Raw genomic sequence first — 12,195 nt, forward strand, 5'->3', positions numbered from 1 at the left:
CTTAAAATAAGTGACAATTCATTCCTAATAAGGAGAAATCTTGCTCAGTTTTGAGAGATAGACTTTGGGCTGGAAATAACCAAGATGAAATAGAAATAAAAATAAGGCAGAACTATATTCAAATTCTACTCCTTAATCCCTTTCCCCCAGAAGGGAACCTAAAAAAGATTACCAGACTGAAAACTGGTGGACATTACTGACTGGGAAAGCCTAGGAACTGAGTTTTATATACCCAGCTGCTTGCTGTTTCCAATAGAAACTACGTCTTGTCCCCACTCTCTAAGCCTCTCTAAGTCCTAATGAACAATGAAAGGCCAAACCAGGGCTCCTCTACACCCAACACGGGGCTTGAACTCACAACCCTGAGATCAAGAATCACATGCTCCACTGACAGAGCCAGCCAGAAGCCCCCAGAACAGTCTTAATGTAGATTTTTCAAGCTTCCTAAGACTTTAAATTAGACTTGTATCTTGTTAACGGTTTTTACACTAAGATATAGAAGCAAAAGGAGGCTAATGTTGGCTCAGACAAGCTAGAGAATCTACAGCTTTCTGCTATGTTTTTACCTGTAGAAGACTCAGTTGAGTTTGGGATATTATTCATAATATGTATACAGAACCATAACAGATCCCTCTGGAATTGTTACAATGTATGTGGAGAATATTTATTAACAAGGGGAAACATTTATATATAATGGTTTCATAACACACAACAAGAATGACAAAAAGCCTTATGATGGAGATCCCTGGGTGGCTCAGCAGTTTAGTGTCAGCCTTCAGCCCAGGGTGTGATCCTGGAGTCCCACATCAGGCTCCCTGCATGGAGCCTGCTTCTCCCTCTGCCTGTGTCTCTGCCTCTCTCTCTCTCTCTCATGAATAAATAAATAAAATCTAAAAAAAAAAAAAAAAAAAAAAAGCCTTATGAGGAGACATTAGCATGCCCAATCCTTGACTGTTTTCCCACAGGTCAGCCCCCAAAAACTAATAAAAGACCAATATATTTTTATGTTGTCATACTAAAAGGTCTTAATTCATGCTATGGGTTAATTATCTGAAACTATCATTTCAAACTCCAGCCTATTTTGAAGGTCACAGCCCATAATCATTCCTTTGTTAGAGGCATCTAACTGGTAAGTGGAACTTTTTTCCCACTCACACACACCAATAACTGGAAAACTGTCTTATATAATATGTAGAAATATAGAAGTATATGTATTTTTAGTTTACCAGAAAGTCCTCTCATGCCAAGGCTGAGTTGTCAAATGTCAAGTCTGAGCTGAGAACAAATGTTAAATCTAAACTGCTGGCTTTTAAAAATAATGGCTTCAGTGACATACCTTTAAACATAACTGGGCCATTGAGTACCACTATACATAATTAAAAACCAAAACCTGAAAACAAGGTTATAATGTTTAGAATCCCTATAGAAAGGAAATGAACCAGGAGAGAAGAAAAAGAACAAAATAGACAAAATAGAATAAAATCCATCACAAATTAAATTCTCCTTCCTAAGAAAGAGTTATTCCTTGATCTTTGGCTTCACAATTCTTCCCAGCAGCCTCTGTCAAGGGAAATAGTCATTTGAAAGTGGGCTGACTCCATCTTCCCACTAGAAAAAAATAAAAGCTCACTGGTTGTAGGTAAGTAAGCACAAATCCTGCCATTGCATAATCTAGTGTGTGGGTGGAAGTGTTCACAATGAGCAGTTTGAAAGGCAGTTCTCTGAAGCATCCAAACCCCAACATCACATGAAACTCAGATATACAGATATATATATATGTGTGTGTGTGTGTATATATATACACACACACACACACACACATACACACACACACACACACATATATATATATATGTTTTTTGATATCCATGGTAACTAGACAGGCTTTATCCTTAAAGAGAAATAACAGTATTTCTACTGGATTTTTCAGTGACCTGAAAAAGCAGAGACAAGTAGGTAACCCTTACTACTTGCTCCTCATTTAGTTTTTTTGGAATTTGGTTTTTAGTTCTAAACAGATCCAATTTGCTACCATAGACTTGAATATCAATGGCACCTGCCTGACACATTTTTGTACCAACATCACTTTTACTACCTTAAAACACTACTGCCACAGTGCTACTAAAATTTCAAGGAGAATAAGCCAATCAAAGAAGGTCATTTCACAGACAGTAGAGAGTCACAGAGAAAGGATCAAAGTTAGATTTCCTCTATTTCTTTCTTTTTTTTTAAGATTTTATTTATTTATTCATGAGAGACATACAGAGAGAGGCAGAGACACAGGCAGAAGGAGAAGCAGGTTCCACACAGGGAGCCCGATGCGGGACTCGATCCGAAGACAGGCACTCAACCAAAGGCAGGCGCTCAACCGCTGAGCCACCCAGGCGTCCCTCCTATATTTCTTTACCCAAAATTCAGTCAACATTTTAGGCAAAACCTCAAGTATTAACAAAGATTATTTTTAGGTTAATATACTCTATCAAACACACTCAGATGACACAAATATCATTGGGGAAAATTCATAATTTCTTTCCTGTTACCTTTTTCTTAAATTCCAGCCATAAAATTAATAAAGTAGAAATTCTGTCTGGGTGGGTGTGTTTTAGGAGGAGAAGTCTTAAATACCCACCAAATTCTCAATTATAATACACTCAAAGTTCACTGTTTTCCCACTGGAAGTGCTGATAGATATGTAACAGTGAGTAAAATCCCAGGTTCACTTTCTCATCCATGAGCTCAACAAATATTTATTAAGTAGTAACCATGCCAGGCACTATGCTGGACAGGTAATAGTGAAGAAAACAGACATGGTCCTTGCCCTGACTCGTGTCCTGGATCTTTAGTCTCAACTCACTAACATGAAGTGAACCACTTATTTCTCTGGCCTCAATTTCCTCATTGGCCAATAGGATAACATAAAATAATTTTACTACCTTACATTTATTTCAGAGATATATTCATAAAATATCTCATCAGAGACTCACACCCCAAGAGTTTGGCAGGATAGGCATTACTGACCTCAGCGGTCCCTTTCAGATCTAGCACTCCATTCCCTGAGGACAAGTTAGAGTTATGTAGCTTCTTACACAGAGTAAAACACTTGACTTTTTTTCCCAAAGCTTCCTTTGGAGTTTTAGAAGTCCTGAAGGACAGCACCTCAGATAATTTCTTAGCTGAAAGAATTAACAACTGTATTCTTTGTTCAACACAGCTATGCACACCCTGAAAGATTCAAGATCATATTAATCAAGAAAACATGAGGTGGGGGGCTTACCATCAGAAGAGGGCGGTGTGGTCCCAAGTGGTGTGGCTGGGGTTGTTGGAGCAGGACTGACAGGGGTTGTCACCAAGCCCATCTCTGGATGACTCTGAAAGAAAACAGAAGCAGGCAAGAAAAGACATAACCCAGTTCTGAGTATCCTTTCCATAATATCCTTTCTGGGATTCCTGGCCTTATCATAATTAGATGGAATGTCCACTGAGGAGGGACCACTTCTTTTTTTTTTTTTAATTTTTATTTATTTATGATAGTCACAGAGAGAGAGAGAGAGAGAGAGAGAGAGAGAGAGGCAGAGACATAGGCAGAGAGAGAAGCAGGCTCCATGCACCGGGAGCCTGACGTGGGATTCGATCCCGGGTCTCTAGGATCGCGCCTGTCCGAGGAGGGACCACTTCTATGTTGAGTTCCCTTGAGAACCTGATTACTGTGGATGTTTACTAAACTCTAATAAGAAGCTCTGTGAACTAAACTAAGTTTTCTAAACTAAGTTTCCATTACATAAGTTTTTCTGAAGAATCACGCAAATAAAAAACTGGGGTAAACTGGGGTAGCTCCATTGATTAAGCGTCTGCCTTCAGCTCGGGTCACAATCTCAGGGTCCTGGGATTGAGCCCCACATTGGGCTCCCTTGCTTAGTGGGGAGTATGCTTCTCCCTCTCCTTCTGCCCCCCCCCCACTCATATTTGCTCTTGATCTCTCAAATAAAATCTTAAAAAAAAAAAAAAATTAAGCAGAGTGGTGGCTATTCCCTTGTTTTCCCCAATAACGTTTTCACTCTTTACCTCCCTCACCCTTCCTTTTTTTTTAATTTTTTTTTTTTGTAAATTTTTATTTATTTATGATAGTCACACAGAGAGAGAGAGAGAGAGAGGCAGAGACACAGGCAGAGGGAGAAGCAGGCTCCATGCACCGGGAGCCCGACGTGGGATTCGATCCCGGGTCTCCAGGATCGCGCCCTGGGCCAAAGGCAGGCGCTAAACCGCTGCGCCACCCAGGGATCCCTCCCTCACCCTTCCTTTAAAATCAGTTACAGAATCCAGAGAGCAGACAAGTATAATGAGAATAGTAGATAAAATCTCTCATGTTCTCAGTTTTGATAAATAAGTGTCTTCGTAGGCAGACCCTAAACCAGCATACTTCTTTTTAAGAATGACCTCATTTAAAAAAAAAAAAAAAAAAGAATGACCTCATTTTGGGTGCAGCCCTGGTGGCCCAGCAGTTTAGCGCTGTCTTCAGCCCAGGGTGTGATCCTGGGAACCTGGGATCGAGTCCCATGTCTGGCTCCCTGCGTGAAGCTTGCTTCTCCCTCTGCCTGTGTCTCTACCTCTCTCTCTGTGTCTCTCATGAATAAATAAATAAAATCTTAAAAAAAAAAAAAAGAATGACCTCATTTTTGGTTAAAACTCAGTGATTCTGGAATGCCTGGTGGCTCAGCAGTTGAGCATCTGCCTTCGGCTAAGGGTGTGATCCTCGAGTTCCAAGATCGAGTCCCACATCGGGCTCCCTACATGGAGCCCGCTCCTCCCTCTGCCTATGTCTCTGCCTCTTTCTGTGTCTCTCATGAATAAATAAATAAAATCTTTAAAAAAACAAAACAAAAAAAACCCCTCAGTGATTCCATACACATCTGCCCTTTGAGAAAAAAAAAGCATAAGTGTTCTTTTAAAAGAAACCTACATACATATTTTAAAACTCTGACTTTAAAATGAAAACACTTTATCAATTTTTAAAGACGGCTTTCATGGACAGCACTTGAGTTCTCCGCCTGTGTTAGTCCCATTCTCTACCAACTCTGGAGTTTATCCTAAGCTGGGCAAGTGACCCAGCACTCAGTATTCCAGACTTTCTGCTTTCAATATTTGTAAACCATTTTTTGTCGTTGTTAACAGCTAGCTTTATGCTAGACAAGATACTTTTTACTTTTCTTCTGTGGAAATTATAATTTCACAGAAATTATTTCTGTGAAATAATAAGACAAGTGATTTGGCCAATTTTTTTTTTAATTTTTATTTATTTATGATAGTCACACAGAAAGAGAGAGAGGCAGAGACATAGGCAGAGGGAGAAGCAGGCTCCATGCACTGGGAGTCCGACGTGGGATTCGATCCCGGGGCTCCAGGATCGCGCCCTGGGCCAAAGGCAGGCGCCAAACCGCTGCGCCACCCAGGGATCCCCTGATTTGGCCTATTTTATCTCTAGTTGTAATTCTACAATGGTTTTGAAAGCAGAAAGCCTAATACAAAAATCCATATAGGCAGATAATACCAAGGGATGGCCTCTACTCAAAATGAAGTAATCTCTACTCATCTGGGCTAAGAGAATCAGGAAACTGGTCAAAAGATTTAGTAAACTAGTCAAAGCCATTAACTTTTTGCACGTTATCAGACCCACTCCAACTCCAGATGGAAATATACATATTTGAGGACAGCCTGACGCAAAGACAACTGATATACCTCTGTCACTACCACTTACCAGTACAAAGCAAGGTGCCCTGTACAAAGCACAGCCAGATAGGCTTTACAATGGAGTGGATCTGTATGAAATTCAGGGAAAAGAAGGATTGGAGATTTTAATATAACCAACCTGGGCTAACACTGTGATGAAGTTACGATTTAAATGAACAGCTTCATAAAGTGCCAGAAGGATAGCCTCATTGGTTCTAAAGAAAAAAAAAAAAAAAAAACAGAACACATTGGAGAGGCTCTTAAAGCGGAAGAGTTAAAACAGTATGACCATCAAGATGCAATTTCACCCCAGCTCCTCATTATCAATCCCTCTGCACTTCTAGTGTTCCCTTTGTTTCATCATTGTGTTTATATAAAGAGGAGTCAGGGCCTTAACTTTAATTCTTTAGGACTAGTTCTTATCTACTTCATTTCCCTATTTTCCCTCTCACTTTTCCACCCCAATCCAGTTAAATCCTTAACTGGCTCAGACACCCAGCCCTCTTTCATTTCATTCCAGAGAGGGCTGGGAACCATTTATCAGCTTCTTAGGGCTCAACAGACATGACCACAGTAGTGGTTTCTAAGGGTCCATTATCGTTTAAAGCCCAAGAAACATTTGATAAATCACCATAAAAGTTTGAATCTGTAAAAGATTAGCAAGAGGTAACGTTTCCCTCTCCTATCTAGCCAGAGAACCCACACTAAAGTTCAAGTCACCGCACAAAAGAATGTCAGGCACTTACTGCACTGAGATTTTTTCATGGGCATCTGCTATGAACATGCTGCCTACCTGTGGAAGAAAAGAGGAATTGCATACTTATAGCAGGGGAATGTGAGAGGAGCTCTGTGCCAGGAAGCCTTTAGTCAGTGAAAAAAATAAGCTGTGTGCAGGCTGAGGGAACTTGGAACTTTGGCCCACCCATCATACAGCCCACATTCAAGATCTTCAAAGACTCACAAGTAATTAAATGAAATAATGAGAACTCTACTAATCTGTCTTTCCTTAAAGGGCCTTAAAGAAGAAACATCAGGACTTTTGTCCAGCTCTCTTTTTCAATGTGTTAGTAACCACTAACAGCAAATAAATGTTAATCTAGACCTCCTCATTACTCTGCATCTTTGCTGAAAGTTGCTTATTTCAAGTCAGAAACCCATGAAGAACACCACAGAAAGCACCCTGATTTCATCCAACATAAGACTGTCTTTGGGGGAATATTTGAGTTTCAGACCAGAAATGTCTACGTGAGACCTTTTAGATCACAAAATCTTTAGTTTGTGTCATAGGCAGGTCAGTCAAATAAGCAAATGGAGTAGGCTGCCTCCAATATGTGTGATATCAGAGGCACGAAGATGCCCATCCCTGGAAAGGTAAAAATATCTTTCCATCTGCCTACTGATGCCCCAAACTATGCAGCTGGAACCTCCTTGATAATACAAAACTTCTTCTTCCTGGCCAAAAGGAAAGGATCCCTGGGGGCAGTATAATTATATCTAATTTATTTAACCAAATACCAACATAGCATTCATATGGCTCTGACCTCTGAGAGACTTTACGCATTTATGCTTCAGTTAAAAAGCTTATCAAATCCTTTTCTCAGAGTAAGCTCTGTGAAAGAAAGGAAGAAGACATAGGCATTGGGGGGGATAATTGTCTTTTTGGGGGGTAGAGGGATGGCTGTTTTTCGCAATGAATTCAAAAACTGTCTTGCCCTATAGCTGATTACTTGAATACTAATGTCCAAGAAAAAAAGACTTTCTGAATCTGCCTAGATTCTAAGAACTATTAGCTTTATCTCTTAAAAATTAGTCCCAGGCACAATTCTCAATTCTTTAAGAGATGACAACAAATTTTGGTTTTCTACTGTCATGTGAGAACATTAGGCCCAGCAACGCATCATTGTGTGAGGAAAATAAAGTGCTGCAGTAAAAAAAAAAAAAAAAAAAAAAAAAAAAATTAGTCCCAGGTTACCTAGCCCAAAATGCCTACTGTGTCAGGGTGAGAAACCTTGTTCAGGAGTCTTGCAAACTGGATCAATAACTTTCCTAAACTACAGACCTCTCAGTCCATTAAATCTTTAAAGGAGTGGCTCAAATCTATTGCATCAATCACTAGACCACAGGACCAGCTATGAGGAACCAGGTGGCCAGTGTCTGCTGTCAACCAAGAACTTAGAGCTATGCTCAGATCTAAACTGTTGTTTTCAATATTCTGCAGGATCAGTCCTCAAGCATAGCCAGCTCTTCAGGAGACAAAAGTGTGGTTTAACATGTACCCTTTTTTAGCCTTTAAAAAACTGAATTAATTAATTTGAAAAACTCAGTCCCAGAGCAATCAAAGCTCTCTTTTCCCCATCTCACTTGGGTTTGGAAATCAATATAAGAGATACAGCTTTAAAAAAAAGAAAAATCTTCTCTGAGATACTCTCTCCTCATCATGCCATCATCTCAAACATTTGAACTTCTGAGTCCAAATTTGTCTACCCCTGCAGACCGCTTACATTCCTGAGCAGGACAGAAATAACAAGTTGGACTTACCATATTTGTTAAAGCAGAGAAAAAACCACTCTGGTGTTCTTCTTCCTTGTCTTTATACTGCCTGAACAAAAATAACTAAATTCAACTTTAGTATTATTTATCAAGTATGTCTTTGTCCATGGCACTCTAGGTAATCAGGGCAGGGCACTCATAGGATTCACTGGCTCCAGAAAACAAAAGTACTATGACAATCTAGCCAGCCACTGCAGTTTCCCCTGCAAACTAAGAGGCATGCATCTGCTCTTGAGGCAGCGTGTATCAAAATGCCTGGCTACTTTGGGAGAGATTCAGAAAGTAAGCTGCAAACGTGTGAAACTGCTCTAACATATGGCTGATCCAGTTATTTCCCAAACAGACTATTACTTGAAAAGTGTAACAGTGAAATTACTTTAAGGCTGTAACATTGAAAATCTTGTTTGTTTTTGAAGGAAGAGGAGGGAAATCTGTGAGCTGAACTATTTGTGGAGATGGGGCAGATTTGAAATTCCTCATCCAATTGTGTGTGAGCAAAGTCTGGAGAGGAGCAAGCAAGATACCGCCTGGCCCTTGCCAGGATTGGGAAAAATTCTGGTTTCCATTCACTGTATACCAGATACCTTTCTCATTCAAAGCAAGAAGGAAAGCAAGCATCAATGAAGAGAGCCCCCAGAAAAGACAGGGACACTGGGAAGTTGCAGTTGATCCCTGATGAAAAAGAAGCATCCATCAAACTAGGGCTAATTCAGTATGTTTTTCTCTTTCTGTTTAATCTTTTAAGTGTACAAAATGTGGTGCTTTGCAACCTTTTCTACATAGAAAATTATATTTGTAGGATACATGGGGCTAAATGAAGAGGCTGCTTGTGGTTGAAAAACTAGTTAAAATGTTCTGCAATAAAATACCAAAGGTTGCAAAAGAATGTACCTAATAGCTTAAAGAAAAGATGGACACAAACCTGGTGGCTACTTTTCCCCTGGTATCAGATACAATCCCTGCTAAAACCATCAAGCTGAGCTAGAGCAAACACGTCTGCCAGAAGCTAAACCTAAAATATTCTTCTAGAATAGGTAAGGGAAGTTCACCCAAGCACAGGAGCCAAATCTGTTTTCTACTCAACCAATTCAAATGAAAATGAGACCCTTCTCTTCTGGAGCAGTGGACTCACCTGTTGTACTCAGATAAAGCCTGAGCAATCACAAGCCCCATTCCCTAGGAAGAAAAAAGACAACACAGGTGAAATAAGGGGCTGGTGGAAATGCCAGGCCAGGGAAAACACTAATTACAGCCCCAGTGTCCAGATTTTCCTGATTTAACTATCTTAATGTTACTCAATAGAGTAACAAGAAAGAGGGGTGAAATGGACCAGCCCAGGTCACTGACAATTTCACTGGGATCATTTTTACCTCAAAAGAGAAAAACTAAGTTAGAATCGTCAAACAAAAAGCTCTCACATGTCTCTTAAACAGTCACAGTAAGAGTGACAATGAGTCTCACACTAAATGAAGGTGCATAGAGACAAATCACTCTTTCAGGCAATGGGAAAACAGGAAGGTAACAGGAAGAAGCAATAAATGTTAAAGTAACTTATCAATTTTCCCTTTAGAACCTGCTAAATATGACACAAAGATCAATTAAGGCCAGAAAAATGAATCATGTATGCTTTTTTTTCATAAGGGAAATTAGAAGCATGAAGATGGCAAGATGACAGACACCTGGTCATTGTCTTCCTCCCTTACTCAGAGATCAGATATTTCCCAAACTTTCTGGACATATGTAGCAGATATATAGATCATCTTCCATGTTCCAGCTTCACTATGTCAGACTGTAAATGCCATCTGGATAGCTCTACAAGAAGGGTTCTCCCATTAGTTTATCATCTAGTTTGTTTTGTTGGTTTTGTTTTTAATTTCTGCTTTATTGAGGTATAACAGACATAAAATTGTAAGATATTTAAAGTGTACATCATGCTGATTTGATACATCATCTATGCCTATTCCTATTCTTGGGAATATAACTCATTGAATCTGCAGGATCATCAACCTCAGCACACTATAATACGAAATATAACCAAACATTTCATCATGATAAACAACAAATGTCCCCTCAAACCTTCCTTCCATGACAAGAAGATAAAAGACAAGGCAGTCACAATGATAGTCAAACAAAATACCAATTCCCTCTTTATAGCCAGATGAAATTAATACAATAGCTCTCTGCTCTCTGTTCTTAAATATCCACTGAAAGGCCAGTAATTAAAACAAGTCAGCAATCAAAACAATACACAAGGATCTATATACTCACATTAAGTGTAGCTTCATCATCCACGATAGACAGCTTCACAATATAAGGATTCACAGACTGTTCAACAAGAGACTCAAGGTAAGTGTGACTTAGTTAAGAAACTATAAGCTATTTTAAAAGTTGTAACAAAAATGCTTCTATAAGACCCTCTCTCTGAGGTGATGCTCCTAATCCCCACATCCAACCCATCCTGCCTACTAACTCCCTCCATTTCCAGTAAATCTCTCAATCACCAAACACACACACACTCCAGTTCTGTTCTACCTCCATTTTCCTCTAGGCTGTATCAGACCAGGCCTGTGTCTGCTACTTCTCCCATCTTTCCATTTATTTCTAAGAAGCGAACACTCCACAAAACTCACTTTGTCCTATCCTGCCAATAATCTGAGTCCACAGGGACAGCAGTCTTGGGGGGAACATAAAAGTTTCTTTGCCATAAGGCACAAATTTATAAGTTGCTAACTTACAGTCTCATCCCAAAGGTTCCTTAACCATTCCACAAACTATATGCAAGGACTGATTCACCCACCCATAGAACAAAGCCACCTTGGGGGTGGAAAGTGGCAGCTGCTTAACAGCCAGAGAGGCCATTTATGGATCCAATACCCAAATAACACTGCAGGGGAACTAAAAAAAAGGATGTAATTACCCAAACTACAATCTGGTCAGAACACTGGGATTTAATGATGATCCTATCACTTATAGCATTGGAAGATTTCTTGAGTTTTTCCAGACGCACTCTCAGCTGGGCAGCATATGGAAATGGACATATATTTAAACTCATTAAGCAGCTGGGCCATCTCCTACCAGTGGGATGAGAAGCAATGACCTACTCACCTTGAAAATATCCCATACATGTGATATGAGGAAAGACCTCATCTAGTTCAGGCACCAATTCTAACCCAAGGGAAGCAAGGAACAATATTGGTAGTTTTTACAGCAACCAAGAAAACTCATTACTGAGACTTAGAACACCCCCCACACACACAGACCTTATTTAATCAAGTTTCTGAGGGTAACTTTTGAATGTCAACTGGGAGTAGAAAAAGAGACAACTTTGCTTTCTTAACAGCCCAAGTGTTTATAAGGTTTTCTACAACACAATCCAAGGAGTAAAACCCACTCTGTTTGTCCCTTAATCTGACAGAGGAAGGCTCTCCACACTGCTTCTTATAACCAGCAGTTATATCCTGCTGATGTAACAGACAAGATCCAATGAAAGTGGATCCTTAGAAAAGAAAATCAACAGTAGACTGACCTGGAGATGTCATGATGAAGAGAACAACAGAAGGAGCAGGCCACTGTTTCTTGGCATAATTTTTTTAAGTCCTTATTACTCACCTTCCCAAAAGTCCACTGTTTTAGGTAATAATGAGGATTATCTGATTAATAAGAACAGTCTATGCTTTAGAATCTTTGAGGAAAAGGGGAAGGTGGCTAAAAGCAAGTTCTAGCCCCTCTACTTACTAATTGTGACAAGATAGACATATTTATTAACCTAAGTTCAACTTCCTCATGTGTAAAATGGGGATATTTTCTTTTCGGGGTTTCTTGAGACTTAAATGAAGTAAGACATATAAAATCCTTAGCACAGGAACGCCAGGGTAGCTCAGTTAAGTATCTGCCTTGAATTCAGGTCATGATCCTAGGGCC

General features: G+C 39.7%; 1 protein-coding gene across 4 annotated transcripts in view; it reads right to left on the reverse strand.

Moving 5' to 3' along the window:
* ARMH3 (armadillo like helical domain containing 3) overlaps positions 1-12,195 on the reverse strand; it is a 181,315-nt gene that overhangs the window by 138,031 nt on the left and 31,089 nt on the right. For 3 of the 4 annotated variants that reach the window (XM_038578587.1, XM_038578586.1, XM_038578585.1), the window contains 6 exons: positions 10,543-10,599; positions 9,407-9,450; positions 8,263-8,323; positions 6,471-6,517; positions 5,864-5,939; positions 3,275-3,368 (listed from right to left, as the gene is read on the reverse strand). In XM_038578587.1, the coding sequence (XP_038434515.1) occupies positions 3,275-3,368; positions 5,864-5,939; positions 6,471-6,517; positions 8,263-8,323; positions 9,407-9,450; positions 10,543-10,599 (379 nt within the window). The remainder of the gene's footprint in view (positions 1-3,274; positions 3,369-5,863; positions 5,940-6,470; positions 6,518-8,262; positions 8,324-9,406; positions 9,451-10,542; positions 10,600-12,195) is intronic. The other variant, XM_038578588.1, reaches the window with a different exon arrangement.

The sequence above is a fragment of the Canis lupus genome, chromosome 28 (genome assembly GCF_011100685.1).
Source record: "Canis lupus familiaris isolate Mischka breed German Shepherd chromosome 28, alternate assembly UU_Cfam_GSD_1.0, whole genome shotgun sequence".
NCBI classification, from domain to species: domain Eukaryota; kingdom Metazoa; phylum Chordata; class Mammalia; order Carnivora; family Canidae; genus Canis; species Canis lupus.